The sequence below is a fragment of the Cardiocondyla obscurior genome, linkage group LG17 (genome assembly GCF_019399895.1).
Source record: "Cardiocondyla obscurior isolate alpha-2009 linkage group LG17, Cobs3.1, whole genome shotgun sequence".
In the NCBI taxonomy this organism is placed as follows: Eukaryota; Metazoa; Arthropoda; class Insecta; order Hymenoptera; family Formicidae; genus Cardiocondyla; species Cardiocondyla obscurior.
Window position 1 is genome coordinate 2,999,630 of NC_091880.1, and position 15,249 is coordinate 3,014,878.

At 38.3% G+C, this 15,249-nt stretch overlaps 3 protein-coding genes across 6 annotated transcripts; 1 reads left to right on the top strand and 2 right to left on the bottom strand.

The window, feature by feature from the left end:
- Positions 1-834: 834 nt before the first annotated feature.
- Positions 835-5,544, bottom strand: Elg1 (enhanced level of genomic instability 1). 4 transcript variants are annotated; one of them, XM_070668331.1, is made up of 7 exons: positions 5,427-5,544; positions 4,846-5,134; positions 4,235-4,776; positions 3,866-4,173; positions 2,528-3,647; positions 2,009-2,423; positions 835-1,846 (listed from the first exon to the last, which is right to left on the bottom strand). In XM_070668331.1, the coding sequence occupies exons 2-7, from the start codon at positions 5,089-5,091 to the stop codon at positions 1,091-1,093; spliced, it is 3,387 nt and encodes a 1,128-aa protein (XP_070524432.1). In that variant the 5' UTR covers positions 5,092-5,134; positions 5,427-5,544; the 3' UTR covers positions 835-1,090. The 4 variants fall into 4 exon arrangements, with proteins under 4 accessions (XP_070524432.1, XP_070524431.1, XP_070524429.1 ...); XM_070668330.1 differs by having other exon boundaries at positions 5,348-5,520; XM_070668328.1 differs by having other exon boundaries at positions 4,846-5,255; positions 5,348-5,520.
- Positions 5,545-5,865: 321 nt separating this feature from the next.
- LOC139109349 (chitobiosyldiphosphodolichol beta-mannosyltransferase-like) lies at positions 5,866-8,003 on the top strand. Its single transcript, XM_070668338.1, has 6 exons — positions 5,866-6,278; positions 6,445-6,790; positions 6,858-7,054; positions 7,122-7,295; positions 7,397-7,511; positions 7,586-8,003. Exons 1-6 carry the CDS (start codon positions 5,996-5,998, stop codon positions 7,803-7,805), a joined length of 1,335 nt encoding a protein of 444 aa, XP_070524439.1. The 5' UTR covers positions 5,866-5,995; the 3' UTR covers positions 7,806-8,003.
- A 210-nt stretch (positions 8,004-8,213) lies between these two features.
- Hoip (NHP2-like protein 1 hoip) lies at positions 8,214-9,315 on the bottom strand. The gene is made up of 2 exons (XM_070668345.1): positions 9,143-9,315; positions 8,214-8,802 (listed from the first exon to the last, which is right to left on the bottom strand). The coding sequence occupies exon 2, from the start codon at positions 8,800-8,802 to the stop codon at positions 8,422-8,424; it is 381 nt and encodes a 126-aa protein (XP_070524446.1). The 5' UTR covers positions 9,143-9,315; the 3' UTR covers positions 8,214-8,421.
- Positions 9,316-15,249: the final 5,934 nt, after the last annotated feature.

The window sequence follows — 15,249 nt, forward strand, 5'->3', positions numbered from 1 at the left end:
GAACGTTACGTGAAAGAAACAGCTATATTTTTCTCTATATTAAAATTTATACAAACATACAATAATAATTTTTTTAATCATTTAAACACATTTCTTTAAGAAATAAGTAAGAAGTATTTAATTATTTAATTTTTTAACGTACGATAAGAGTGACTCGAAAAGGTGAAACAACCGACTTCAACTGACTTCATAGGATGTGTTACCAATTGCGATTTTTTTTTACAGAACGACACGTAGATAACGACAGTGAACTGTTCGTTAACTCCGACTTTCTGGTTCAAACCGCGCATCCGTTTTATGCAGGCAAGTGAGGCATACATATATATTAAAATTAATAAAGCAGAATTATCTCTGCTTACCCCACTATTACTCCATAAATCCCGAGTTCTGTTATAACATCTGACAAACCAATGTCTTTTAGTGATTCTTCGGTAGCGCGTATCAAATAATTTTTTTGTAAGAGAGGATAAATACGATCCATAAGAATCCACGCTGTCCTCTTTTGCGAATTTTTTTTCGATTTTAATCATGTTCCTACATCTTCATTATATATATTATTTCCTCCTCCCTCTCTTTGTGGTTTAAGTACAAACTTATTTGGTTCCTTTATACTCATTTTTATTGCTTGTTCTCCATCATCATTCTGTTATTACGATAATATTTTAATTACACAATAATAATTTATAATTGTAGATTCATAATTCTAATTTCTAAAAAAATAAATCCATTACTTACAAAATCTAATGTATATAAACCAGTGTGTTTTTTTTTATCAATATATTAAATAATTTTAAATGCAATTTTTCATAAATCTAATTTACAAAGGCCAATATATTCGTTTATCACTGAAATATAATTTATTCAATTAGAGATAATAATCGCCGCAGAGAAAATATTTAAAAATTACATATATTTCATGCACAACAAGCAACAATATGCGTTAAGTCAATATACTATATACAAATGGTACTTATACATAAATAACATAATTAAAAAATTATATTTTATTGTAAGTTTACACGATGTTAAAATTTAATAAAATCATTTTTGTATATATCGAAAAACATACATGTTTTATTTCTTCTAAGTATCAGTTACTAGTAGCATTGGCTATGCACGTAGACGGAATTTTATTCTCTTTCTCTTGTAACATTTTACATGCGGCAGCTAAGATATTCGGTTTTATTGACATGGTTGGTACTTTTAGACTATTCAGATAATGAAAAAATCGATTGCCTCGTTTGTAATTTGCGGTCGAACGAGATTCCTCTGCGCGACATATCGTACGTGCAGTTGGAAGATAATCTAATGCCATAATTCGTTGATCTAAACATATAGATGTAACATGTGAGAGCATATGATCCACTCCTCGATTCAATTGCTTTCTCAGAATAATTTTACTTTGATTTTGCACGTAATCGTTTGCTTTAATGTCTTTATACAATATTCGACTATTAATAAAATTCGCTATGTCCGCGTTTAACTCGTGCAAAGCGGAATAAAAAGACACATTTTCAACTAATGATAAATTAGGTTGAACGTTCTCTTCCGACTTGTTCAACATCATGTCATCAATATCAATTAAAGACGACGTTAAAGATAAGCCGTCCAAATCTTCCGCTAAATTACTTAATATATGTAAATTATTAGAATTTTTGGTACTTGTACTTTTCATAGTTTTGTTCTTGCTTAATTTAATCGTGGGCTTGTATAAATAATGATGCGTGTCATACCAAAGAGATGATTTCGAAGTTGTAGATTGTTCTGATAATATTGGTGGACCTGATAACGATAGATATTGCAACTGGAGCAGTGCCTGCCTAAGATCGCCAGCTTGCAGTAATTTCTAAATAATGAAATAAATTTTTTTAATTTTATTCAACGATAGAAGAAAGAATGATATATAATTAGATAATTCGCGCAATATTATAATCTAAAAAATATTCAAATTTAAAATAATAAGTTAGTTATTGATTTTTAATTTAAATATAACTTTAAAATTACTTACCACTAAACAATTGTGCGGAATCCTGTAACCCGTTTCTGCCAACGAAATTAATTCTAGCAAGGCAGTTGCTCGACTACCACTCACTTTATGAAAGTAAATCTTGTTCTGTTGCGGTGCCATTTTGTACAAATGAGGACATTTGTCTCTACATGTCATAACAATTGGTCGTTTGGTATTTGATGCTAATTGATATGCAGCAGAAACGAATCCTTCATCCTCCTCAAAGATAAGATCAATATCTTCAAGAAGAATTAACGAATTTTGCGAGATTTTTGAAGTCTTATCTTTATTCGTGTTTTGTTCGAACGGAGATTTTTGTTTATTTTTTTTTATTCTATGCGACTTTGTGGCTTCCTGTAATTCCTTCGAGATTCTCTTTCCAGTGCGTCTAGAAGATGCATTCACCTCAAGCACGCTAAAAAAAAAAAAAAAAATTAATCTCAAATAAAATAGCATGTCTGAAATTATTTTAATATAGTTAACATTTTATTATATTTTCAGTAAATTATTAATACCGACCTGTAACCAAGTTCTTCTGCTATCGCATATACACTTGCGCTTTTCCCGCTACCGTGCGGTCCTAATAATACAGCAACCTGATTATTTATATCATTACACGAAGAACTGTAATCCGAGGAATAAAAATCATCGCCGCTACTACCATCGTCCTCCTTTGTTAGGGAAGCTCTCCAACCACTCAGCCAATCTTTTAGCTTACCCGCAGCTTCTTCGTTTCCAACAATTTCTTGTGCGCTCATTGGTTTGTATTTAAACGTCCACGCACAATTATAAGACTGATTTTCCTCGTTTCTATCATTTTCCATTTTCTTTCGTTCAAGTGCTCTCGTTTTTTTCCCTCTTGTCCGTGATGTCGATTTTTTTTCCGAATTAATTTTTGATACAGTTTCCCACATACTCCGCACATCCGAGCAAACCTTTTCAATTTCTAATAACACTTGTTCAACGTTTTCCTTTACCGGCTTGTCAATCGTTGTAGTCACTCCCTGTGTTTCTCTACAATTAGTTATACATTTATAATTATTAATATCTATAGAAGGCAAATAATTTTTCTCAATTTTCTTGGAAAATTTATGGTTAATTACGGGACTGGTCGGATACGATTCATTTTCTAATTGTGTAACATGACTGATAGAAGGAAATGGTAACATAGATATGCCGTTGTTCGTTTTGTGGTCTGTATTTTTGTTCTCTACATCGATTATATCTGATTGTAGGAATGAACGCTTAGCCGTTAGAATAGTCGGATCTGCTTTACGCCGTTTAGTGAATAAAGGCGCCAGTTTTTCTTTTGGCTTTCTTTTTAAAATGTTCTCATTGGTAATCTCGGAATCATTAGTTACTGTAATGACCATTTCACTCGTATTATTAATTTTATTTGACTTTTTCAAATTTTTATCTTTACGAATATTTTCATTAGAAATGCTTATGGAAGCATCTTTGGCAGTGTTCGAAATGCAGTTTTTTATAACTGATTCTTTATCTTTTTTTTTGAAATTTTTATCACAATCTTTTGTGTATGCTTCATTATGTTTTATATCTACAGAGTTTTCAGATTTATTTGAAGCATTAAACTTTGATCCGCTTCTCGGTGAAAATATTTCTTCATCGGTATCTACAACTAAAATTATAAATGTTAGTTTACAATATAATTAAAATAAGATGTAGGTATATTAAACCAATACTAAAGTCAGCGATCAAAGTGTGAAATTAAAAAAAAATCATTGCCATCAACCAATAAATATTGGGAGACTCTGATTATATTTCTCATCATGAACACAAATATTATAATTACATAACGACAACTAATGTATAGTATATATAATTTTCCTACATTACCATTTAAAGATTCGTTATCTTCGGAAGAATGTAATTTTATCCGCAAGGACCAACGAGGTTTTTCTCGTTTTTGCTTATCTTGTTTCACAATTTGTGGAGAAAATAAATTCTCAGATTCTATAAAATGAATATCGTTCACTGCAGAAAGATCTAACTCTGATTTTAGACATTGCTTTTCAGAAGAATATCTCTTGTTCGAAATTTGTTTCACAGGTTCGACGTCGGAATTATCGGTCCTATGTACATCCGCTTTTACAATAAAAGTAGATACATCTTCATTCTTATTCGTCAATCCCAAGGGCGATTTGCTGCAAAATTAAAATGTAAAATTATTAAAATAATTATGCAATAAATAAATAATTTTATTACCTGAAATAATTTAACAAATTTCCAGACTGTTTAGTATTTTTCATTGAAATTTCAAAGGAGTTATCTTTTTTATGCATTATATTGTTTTTATTCTCGCTTTTAAAAAATCTTATACGATTTTCTATATTCTTTTCTATTTTTTCACCCTCTTCTATTTCTGCCGCTTTTCTTTTCGAGTATCCTTTCTTATCAGCCAAAGCGGTTAGCTTTTCTTTGCATTTAGCTTTATATTCTTTTACATGATCTAATTTCTCTTTATTATTCTCAAAATCTTCTGTGTATTGCTGTGGTGGTGATTTATATTGTATTGGTCTGTTACGACTCATTAAAACCTGAAAGGCATTAGACTCTTCCCTTTGAGAATCAATTTCGTCGTGAATATCTATATTTGAGGCAGCTTCATCATTAAAATCAATAATATTATTATTCTTAGAAGAGCTAATCACATCAATAACATTCTTTTCATTTAATTCTTCATTTTGTGAGTTATTCCTAATTTTTTCAGTCTGAGACCCATTCATTTTCATAGTGAGCTTTGAATGCTTAAAAAGAAAAAAATCCAATTACATTATTTAATAACAAATTGATATCAAGTAATTAACAATTAGTACCTTCCTAAGACGTTGTTTCACGCCTGGCTCCATCAAACCTGATTTTGGCGTTTCATCTTGTAGAGTTTTATGACTATTATTTACTTCACCATTGTACGGACTGGGTGTCTTGTCGATCAGATCGTTCTGGCTTTCAATTATATCACACGTCTTGCTACGAGATCTATCGAGCGATATTCGAATTTTCACACGTTTGCGTTTATCTCTTGCGGCCGTTTCTTCCTGCGCTCGTTCCTCTTGTTCCATGACGTTATTAGAATCGACGGTGGCTTCCTTGTTATTAATATTCCTAGCATTAGAAAAGTACTGCTTAATATCTCGCATGGTTCAAACAATCGCTGCTCGTTCGTTCGCAGGCTTCATCGGGAACGCGGTATCACCATTTCTCTTTTTTTCTTAGCCCGAAAGTTCTTAAACAAAAATTAAGGAAGCACTTCTAGGATGGAAAACTAACGGATGTTAGAATAAAGTAATGATATACTTATCAGTGGTAATATACTACCATCAATGGAAATATCGCCAAGCGGAACACTGAAAGCCTCGTTTAATGATGGCGCACCGAAATTTCTCGGGAAAATTACCTTCGCACAGCGATTTTCAGTGAAATATCTCAATCGCTCACAACTCGGCGAACACTACGGGTTACTGAACGTGAACGGTACGTTCGCACGATGCACTCACGGCTTCCCGCCCGTTCCCGCCTTTTCGACAGGAACATATGTGATGTGCGACTCCAAGCGGGGATCTGCTCTTTCCCACCGCAATGTGTTACACTATTGGTACTCGAAACGAGCAGGTTACCCGTTCGTCATGCACACATTTTTCACACATACAGTTAAAACTATATGGAATTTTATTTAATTATATGAATAATATTAAATGCCCGTTTAAAATAATAGCCCAGCCACACAACAATCACGTTGCACTAAAAGATCTCTTTCAAAATTAATCTTGAATCTGTTCTCTTTCTCCAACTAAAGATCTTTATGTTAAATTATTTACGGCAGATTTACTCAAAATTATTGTATTTTATGTCTTTCGTTTTATTCTCATTAATAATTCGTAGTATTTTTAAACACCTGACCTGCGCTCGGTGGTTCGCCACGCGAACGAGTCTCTTTGTCAGCTGTTCGCACCGGTGTCACGCGAAATGACGTTGATCAGCTTGGCTGTATTCTTGCTGCTCCTGTGGATATTTTTCATCGTCTATAAAACGTATCTTAGAAGATACAAATCCGTCAAGAATGTTTGCGTGTTGGTGCTCGGTGATATCGGTAGAAGCCCGAGGATGCAATATCACGCGATCTCCTTCGCTCGGGAAGGCTTCGTTGTGGATATTGTGGGTTACCCTGGGTCACCGCCAATGAGAGAAATTAGCGAAAATGAGCGCGTGCGGATCTATTACCTGCGACCACCTCCCGACTTGCAAAACAGTACGAAATGGATTTTTTCTAGGACTGCATTATTGCCACCGTCATTACTAAATCTTTTTTTTTTTTCTTAAGATATTTCGCTTTGTATTCAGACTTTTTCGGTGCCTTTATTTCCTGTTTTCTATTCGTCTGTCTTGTATCTGCTTCTAATTAATTGTTATTTCAGGACTGCCGCGTCTTCTCTGTTATATAGTAAAGGTGGTATGGCAAACAGTTGATCTTCTGTGGTTGCTGTTTAACAAGAGACCTATATCAAACTCACTGATGACACAGAATCCACCTGCAATACCAACTATCCCCATATGCTGGTTTTACTGTGTTGTAATGGAAGCACAGTTTGTAATTGATTGGCATAATTATGCCCATTCCCTCATGGCATTAAATCTGGGAAAAAATCATGTTCTAGTTAGATTGGCAAAATTTATTGAGACAACTTTTGGCTGTAGAGCAAAGAATAATTTTTGTGTTACCAAAGCAATGAAAGAGGACTTGGAAAATAAATGGGCTATCCAGTTGGTATTATTTATTATATTTAAAAAATAGTTTCTTGATTTTAATTTCTTTTTTTTTTTTTTACAGAGCAAAAGTTCTGTATGACAGACCAATAGATAAATTTCATCCATTAACTTTAGAGGAGAAGAATGAATTCCTGGGTACATTAAGTGAAAAGTATGATATATCAGTACCTTTTTCACCCAATAGGTCTGGCTTTATTGTATCTAGCACTAGTTGGACAGAAGATGAAGATTTTTCAATTTTGTTAAATGCTTTACAAGGTAAATTTATATTTTATTAAATTTTTATATAAGTATTAATAAAATTATACATGTAATATTTTTGTAGAATATGAAAATGTGTGTGAAACTGGCGAGTTAAACTTGCCAGATGTAGTTTGTGCAATAACAGGCAAAGGACCATTAAAAGAGTTTTATATGGCTATTATTAACTTAAAAAAATGGAAACACGTCGTTGTAAAGACACCATGGCTTGAAAATGAAGATTATCCTAAAATATTAGGTATATACATTAATTTTATATTATTTAAATATGATATACAATTTTTTTTTTTACATAAAACACTAAAATCTTTTAAATACTTTTTATTTTTATTAAAATAGCTAGCGCAGACTTAGGCGTGTGTCTTCACACTTCGTCCAGTGGACTTGATTTGCCAATGAAAGTTGTCGATATGTTTGGCTGTCGTTTACCAGTTTGTGCATACAATTTCAATTGGTATATTATTAATTAATTTAATTTAATGTAACTATCAAAGATTTAATTTCTAAAAAAAAGTTTGTAATATTTAGCTTATCGGAATTAGTAAGACACAATGAAAATAGTTTGGTATTTGCGGACGAGAAGGAACTGGGTGATCAATTGATAAAGTGGTTTCAAGATTTCCCTGATAATGAAACGCATCGACATCTGCGTAAAAAATTTGAAGAAAACATGTTTTCATCTCAGCAAGAACACAATGATTGGCATGGCAACTGGAAACTTAACGTGTTGCCTTATTTTCAAGCGTGATTTTAGTTGTATTTTTAGCTGTACTTTTTTTTAATACAATTTTTGTACATCTCTTGTAATCTGCAGTGCTATTATTTCCAGTAGTATAAATAATTATTTAATATTACTATTAAAATGCCTTATTAATGTATCTAAAAGTTTTTCCTTTTTTTTTTTAATAATGTACTACAAAATTTGAATAAACTGTTTATTAATTAATGTAGTTTTTATTTTATTAATATCCGATATACTTCCAACATTCAGCCTGTAAAAAAGAAAATTAATTTGAACACATAAATTTAATATGTAAAGGAAAATGTATTTAATTTTAGCAGCTGTCAAACAGGTTGCTCTCGTCCTCGATTAGACATCATGTAATTCGATTATTTACTGATTACTGAAACAAATAGGGATCTCTGAACACAGATATACTTTATTGTAGTTTTTATTCAATGCTTTAAATATATCTTTTACATAAAGGGCCTCGTACATAAAAGGGAATTTTTAATAGATTTTTGTATAAACATTATAATTAAATACCATTTTATTCATGTCATATACCTATAGTAGCAATAAAAATTTACATTACGCGTTATTAATAATAATGTGTAAAAATAACAATTATAGATACAGATATTTAAATTAAAAGCCTTTCAATTTCTTGCTGAATGGCTTTGATCTGTGGTTTTAATTGTGAGCCTTCATTGATCAATACAGAGCAGGCCACTACTGGTCTGGAAACTCCACAGGCTCGCCCTAAAGCCTGCTTACTCCGCACAAAAACATAGGGCACATTTTTATCTTCGCATAATAATGGCAAATGCAGTAAAATCTCCAATGGTTGGGTATCTGCAGCCATTACTATAAATTCAGAAAGACCACGATTCAAGGATTTCGTAGCTTCATTCGCTCCTTTTTTCAGTTGTCCATAGCTGAGTGCTTGCTGCACCAAATTCAATATTTTTATGGTAAGCGCAGCATCTGCCAGCGGATATGCTTTCGGTGATACTTCATCCATCTAAAAAAAAAAAAAAAAAATTAAATCAGTATGATGCTTTTATTAATTCGATTAGATGTAATTAATATTTATTCGCGGTGCTGCAATATATCCACGTGGGAAAGCTAACCTTAAATAACCGCGACGCGCACTTGAGAGACGACGATTATTCTTTTCGTTCAACCGAATGTTCAACACTTCTACGCTCGTAATTAAGTGAAAAGGTATACGAGATAAGAGCCGGGAGCGAATTTGGAGTAGATTCTAGTCGTGTTAATCGTTTCGCGTTCATGCGGAGCCGCGCGTCATTCCCGATCACCTTATTTTCCAGATCATCGACTTTTTATTGAGTTATAATTACCTTGAACGTTTCTGGTTATCGCTTTTTGATTGTTGGGAAATTCAATTGTCGCATTCCAAGTTTTACAATGCGGTGTGTAGCGGCACGATTTCACTCCGCACTTTTATCAAAATTTATTCACGGCCATGTGAGTCTCAAAACCGGATAACGGCCGGCAGCGGGAAGCGCAGTGACGCCAAGAAAGCTAAAAAGGAGGGACGAAGTTACTAGGCAGGCAGACACGAAACACTTCGCGTCTGCGTAGATAAATGGCGATGAAACATATATAAACCAATTTTTTTAGTGGTTCATTGGTTGCAAAATAGTATAGTATAGTTTTAGAATCTTAAAAATTTTTCTAGCTCAGAATTAATCAATATCATAAAACAATTTGTCGTGCGATACATGCAATACATCTAAAAGAGAGAGGGAGAACGAGAGAGAGAGAGAAAGAAAGACGGAAACAAAAATGGATCTTCACATTGGCGTCTTCACTATCTGGCGGAGTGTAGATCGAATTTATAAATCCATTCTTTCTACGTCCGTAAGTTCAACCACCCGTATACAATTCAATGCATTTTACAATTAATACAAAACATTTTAGCGTTATAAGATTCGTAATTATATTTTTATTCCGAACGAAATACCGCGAGTACAAATTGAAAGAGAGATAAAAGGTCCTTTCCTGCCTCGAATCTTACATTTTATTCTACTTTTTTTCCCCTCCCCCTTTTTCTTTTCTCTCGCGAGATCTTCGAGGGAAGTATTTCGCGTAACGTCAAGTGCCGCAAGAATTATTCCGGCCACTTGATATGACCGGAGCGGCGAACGCGTAACGCGCGTGGCTGAGTTTCTATTTTCGGACGCGCCACGCGGTGTCAATTAAAGACCAACGACGGCACGTTTATAATCCTCCGTTTGATCGTTTCCGGACACACCGCCGACTTTAATCGCGTATTCAGTATCCGGCAGTTGGTTATCGCTGTTACGCTGTCGTTCTCTCGTTCGAGAAATCGCGTAACGATACGCACGCGGCCCTGCTTCTCCTCCGTTTTCCGCTTTCCGCAGCAAAAATAGACTACACGCGTAAGGGAGTTAACGGCGACCGTTGCGATGTTTCTTCGACTTTCCTGTGCCCGTAGAGCCTGGAAAACGTAAGGTAATAAAAAGAGAGAGAAACCGCGGCCGTCCGCGCGCTAATTGTGAAATAATTAACGCGTGACACCTGTAATTACTTTTTGTATTTATCGCTGTATAATTTGTAATAGTATTTATTACACACTTGACGATAATACTCTTTTGAGATGCATTTTACGTGCCTTAGAAAAATGATTCTGGCGAAAATCAAGACAAATGTTTATTGCGGTTTTTTTTTATTACGTAATATTATTATATTTTAATAGTTAATTATGCGCAATCAATGGAAAGACATTTCAACCGTTCATAATTTAGGACTGACGCAACGTGAGATGCATATCTTTTCGAGAGGGAAAACGTTAACTGTGGTCATTTCTATTTTTAATACATTATTTCCGATGGTACTTTTTTTTTTCTTTTTTTTTTAGCACGCCAGCATGAGAAAATACTTGGAAACTGAGATATTTTGGAGAAAGAGCGCGGAGCAAATTCGTCGCTACATATTATCGTTCTTTATCAAGGAGAGTTCAACCCTTCGCTAATGTCATCGAGTGAGTAATCCATCAAGTACACCCCGGTGTTATCGATACCTCCATTCTCTCCTTCCTTTTAGCCTTACTCGAGCGTAACCCGAAAAACAAGAAACCTTTCCTTTCGCCAAACTTGCGGCACGCTCGATCGCGCTTCGAGCCCCCAGGTCGAGAAATCAACGATGCCTTTATCACGCGACGATCAATCAGACCCGCGGCTCATCAATTAGCTGGGCACGGGGCACGAAGTTGGAAGTGAGATAACATCTTCGGGGCAAATAGAGAAAAAGGTACAAGTGTCACTTGGTCGGCGCCGAAAGTGAAAGCGAGGATCTCAAGGACTTGGCCGGATCCTCTCCAGTCGGTACTCCATCCCCTATCTCTCTGTCTCTTTCCCCCGTTTTGCCAGTCTCGAGTGCCAGCCGTGAAGATACTCCTCGGTCGACCAAGGGGTGAAAGAGGAAGAAGAGCAGAAAATAAGAGGAGGGTGCGAGAAGGGGGGAGGAGGAGAAGATGCTGCACGAGGTCGAGAAGAGGTGGGAAAGAGTAGGAAGACCTCTGGATTTTCTCTGGGGGAGGACGCATGTTGGAGGTCGCGAGACGCGGGGGCGAGGGACCTCCGCGCACACCGGAGGTCGCGCATGCGTTCGTCGTCGTCGGGTAGAGGATGTTCGACGTTTTTTTCAGTCACCGGTCGACGCTGCGGCGGGCACCGTCGTCGTCGTGAACACGGGCCGCGAACGCGCGGCGTACAGCTGCTGGGTACCACCACCGCAGACTCTCGCCCCCGCGGACAACAGTCTGGACCAGTTAGTCGGCTAGTGCCCCGTGTGTCCGCGCGACCGACGTCGCGGTCGATAAGCACCTGGCGAGAGAGGACACGGCCAGGTGGAGGACACCCGGAAGAAGAGAACGGAAAAGGCAGAAGAAAGGGGGCTGGTGGTGATGGTGATACGGTGAATCGGCTCCCGGCCACGCGTTTCACGTGCTGTTCCTCCGCGACCTGGAATCGCGCGGTCGGAGTTTTCCCTCCTTACCTTGAAGAGGATCCGGCGTATCTCCCGCATCGATTGACCTGGTGGCAAGGATCGCTGTGCGACTACATCCTCCGGGGACACCGTAATATCGGGGCAAGGTTACTGTGCGCTCGTCACGTCCCCAGGTGAGAAGCGCAGGTGAGAAGGATCACCGGGCAGGCGCGTCGAGGGGTGCAACTCCGCATCTGTTTTACTAGCTGTCTCTCCGGCTTCGACAGAAGATGCGATCGCCGGGCACTCGCTCGCTACGTCGATCGCGACCGTGCGAAGCAGCCCGTATCGAGCGTCAAGATTAAAACGAGCGTATTAAAAAAGAAAAAAAAAAAAAAAAAAGTAATCTTTGTATTTGCAAGGAAAGAATTAAATCAACGAATCGAGAGCACGGAGCAGCATCCCCGATGACACCATCGGAAACAACCGATCGTTCGCGCGACTAGTCAAGAGCAAATCGCACGCGTGCGAGAAAAGGAAGGACCGCGCGGATGTGCAGTAAAATCGGGCGATGAAAATCTCTTTTCGAACGGTCGAGGAGTCCCGGAACCGTCGCTTCACGCAGCCCCGGACGTCGAGAAGGTCGCGACGTCGTTAAAGGCCTCCGTAGCCGCCGAAGAAACGTCGCGCTCGCGAGAGAGAGGATGTCGCTGCACTATCCTCAGGGATACCGGTACCGATCCGCGTCGAAGGCGGTCATCGGAACGGGGCTCGGCGAGCAGGGCTCCGACAGCGACGTGGCGGAGCTCAGCGACCTCGAGGACGACGAGGACGAGGATGAGGCTCGCGAGGCCGCTAACAAGCACGCGGACGAGGAGGAAGACGAGGACGAGGACGACGAGGACGACGAGAACGACGTGGACGACGAGGACAACGACGACGACGACGACGACGAGGATGAGGACGACGAAGACGAGGAAGAGGAAGCGGAAGTTCTACCCTACCCAGGTTTCATTCCGATCGCTCTCGGATATCTCGACCAGACCAGACGACCGCGCAACTGGTGTCTTGCGCTGATTACTAATCCATATCCTTTTGGTACTTCTCGACTCGGTATGGTAAACCCTTTGCTTTCTAGCACGCACGCCGACCTACATATACGATCTCACACATCGCGCTCCATAATCAACACGAAGGGTTTCTATAAATAATTTATAGAAATTTTTTTAAAGACTGTTCTTGGGTACGCCTTGCACATATTTTGATAGCATAAAGAAATACGAGAGGAGTCTCTCAGATTTCAGAAAAAAGTATCTGCAACATGTCTTAACGATGTGTTTTTGCGATGCTAAAAAAAAAGAAAAGAAAAAAAAAAAAGAAACGTCCGACAAATGTATCTTAGACATTTTAGGGAAAATTTTTACATTACTTTTGACATTTATATTATTTCTAGTACGTTTTATAGGCCTGATAAATCTTTCTCTAAAACAGAATTAGAAGCGATTATTGGATATCGAGTTTGTGCGGTGGCTTTTGTGAGGGTGGTATCTTTATGTACATTTTACAAATACAGATTCGCTTTTCATGGTCGTGGTAAGCTGATGCGGACTGTTCCAGTCGATCTTCATTAGAAATTTATTTCATCTCTCTGTCTACACAAGGTTGCGCGTGCGTCAACATTCGCTGTAGTTTTCAAGATCTGTTAATTTTCCTAAGACCATTATTATAAACAAAATTAAGTGGAATGCAATATTGAGGATTAATACACACGTGCATTTATTTGCCTAAACGGAATATTAACGGTAGCGAATATTTTACGTATCCATACTTACGCGGATTGTATGATAAATTTAACTTGATCTTAATAAATCAGCCACGTTATAATATACGTTAGCGGTATTTGACAGCTAAAATCAATACTATTTCGCATCAGGGTATTTATTTATTTAAATAAAAAGAATAAAATCGTAAAGATATGTAAATTAAAAATTGATCGCGCACTCTTTTCAAGACTTAATTCGTTATTCGCATCGAGTCTAATTAGTACAAAAAGGCATGTGTTTATTTTATCAAAAAAAAAAAAAAATAAAATAAAACGAGAATGATTATTCGCTGTTTTTCTAAACCGTAGTTGTTCCACTTGAGGAACAGAAATTCAAGTTTAATCGGTACTTTATAAAGGTGATTAATCGCCTTTTTTACATGCGGCGCCGTGTCTCCAACATGGTTGGAAACATTTTCCAGAATATCCTTGATCGCTCTGTTTTCGCGGTGTGTCTTTAACGAAACTTTCTCGCGGAACTTATCGCGCTTTCCGCACAATCCCTCAACACTTCCGGCTCATTTGCCGAGTTGTAGAATTGCCGCAGTCGGACGAATAATTCCGTTGTCCCAAGTAGCCGCGATCGAGTGCGGCGAACGCGGTGCCGAGAGACCGGTCTGAAGACACCTTAAATAGGTCATTGATTGACCTATCCCCAGGCGAATCCTACTGCGCGCGTAGCCGCTTTCCACAGCGGCACAGTTCTCTCCCTATCTCGCTTCTCTCAGCGCGACGGTAACTCCTTTTTCTCCGCACAGCAGCGGCGTGTTCCCGTTCTCTCCTGCTCCCGTCGTGCATTTTCCTCGCCCTCTCTCACGGCACTCCGTTCCCTCCACCGACGCGGCTCCGGGCTCTCGATGCGTACACGAACGTAGCGTCTATATCCGTTTCTGCGGGATGCGCACTACACGTGGCGAAGCGGCGGCGGCGACGTCCGGTCCGGGCAAAGTTTAGTCGACCATCGGAGCAACAAGCGCGAGGAAAACGCGCCGCGGCACCAGAAAGATCTCCATTGTACGCGCGATGACAATGGGCCCGGGTTCGCACACATTCGCGGTGCCTAATACAAACGCGGACCTCGTGCCCGTTTCGCATTACCACCGCGAAACTTCGTTCTCACACGCCCCCTCTTGTCCCGTAATCATGTTTCGTCCGGAGCTCGTATAGTTGAAATCGGAGTCCCCGATACCCGCGATCCGAAAATTCCGGATTTTCCTGCGTGCGAGGGAAGAACCCTCGTTTACGTCGAGGGGTTGTGTCCCTCAATTCAATCGAGGTCCCGTAGAAAAAAAAAAAAGAGAAAAAAAAAAATTTAATAAATTCTTATCGCTCTCTTGCGGGATCAAAATGCGGGGCTGCTGCTTATTTCAGGGCGAAAAACACGCGTTCAATAACGAAAACACCGCCGGGACATTACGTTATTAGACTGCGCATTTAAATTATGTATTATTGCAATATATATTATTGCTCAAGTAATTCATATTGCATGGAAATCGCGATGGTTTCAATTTCGGAAGTTAATTCCGGTGGTGCATTTCGCACACAAGATTATATACGTGTGTCAAAATAGCGGAGACCTTGACCCATCGATGTTAAATCCTAGCGGGACCAAGGCCGGGACCGGGAAATATCAAATTGCATTTTTCCTTGAACTACTTGCAATTGTGTTTT

Excerpts from the sequence above, each read along its gene's own strand:
- Elg1 (XM_070668328.1), bottom strand. The coding sequence starts at position 5,169 with ATGCGAGATATTAAGCAGTACTTTTCTAATGCTAGGAATATTAATAAC. Across the intron at positions 4,174-4,234 it reads AATTTGTTAAATTATTTCAG|CAAATCGCCCTTGGGATTGA; the intron begins GTAATAAAATTA and ends TTAATTTTGCAG. Across the intron at positions 1,847-2,008 it reads TTCCGCACAATTGTTTAGTG|AAATTACTGCAAGCTGGCGA; the intron begins GTAAGTAATTTT and ends TTCATTATTTAG.
- LOC139109349 (XM_070668338.1), top strand. The coding sequence starts at position 5,996 with ATGACGTTGATCAGCTTGGCTGTATTCTTGCTGCTCCTGTGGATATTT. Across the intron at positions 6,279-6,444 it reads ACCTCCCGACTTGCAAAACA|GACTGCCGCGTCTTCTCTGT; the intron begins GTACGAAATGGA and ends TTGTTATTTCAG. Across the intron at positions 7,296-7,396 it reads AGATTATCCTAAAATATTAG|CTAGCGCAGACTTAGGCGTG; the intron begins GTATATACATTA and ends TTATTAAAATAG.
- Hoip (XM_070668345.1), bottom strand. The coding sequence starts at position 8,802 with ATGGATGAAGTATCACCGAAAGCATATCCGCTGGCAGATGCTGCGCTT.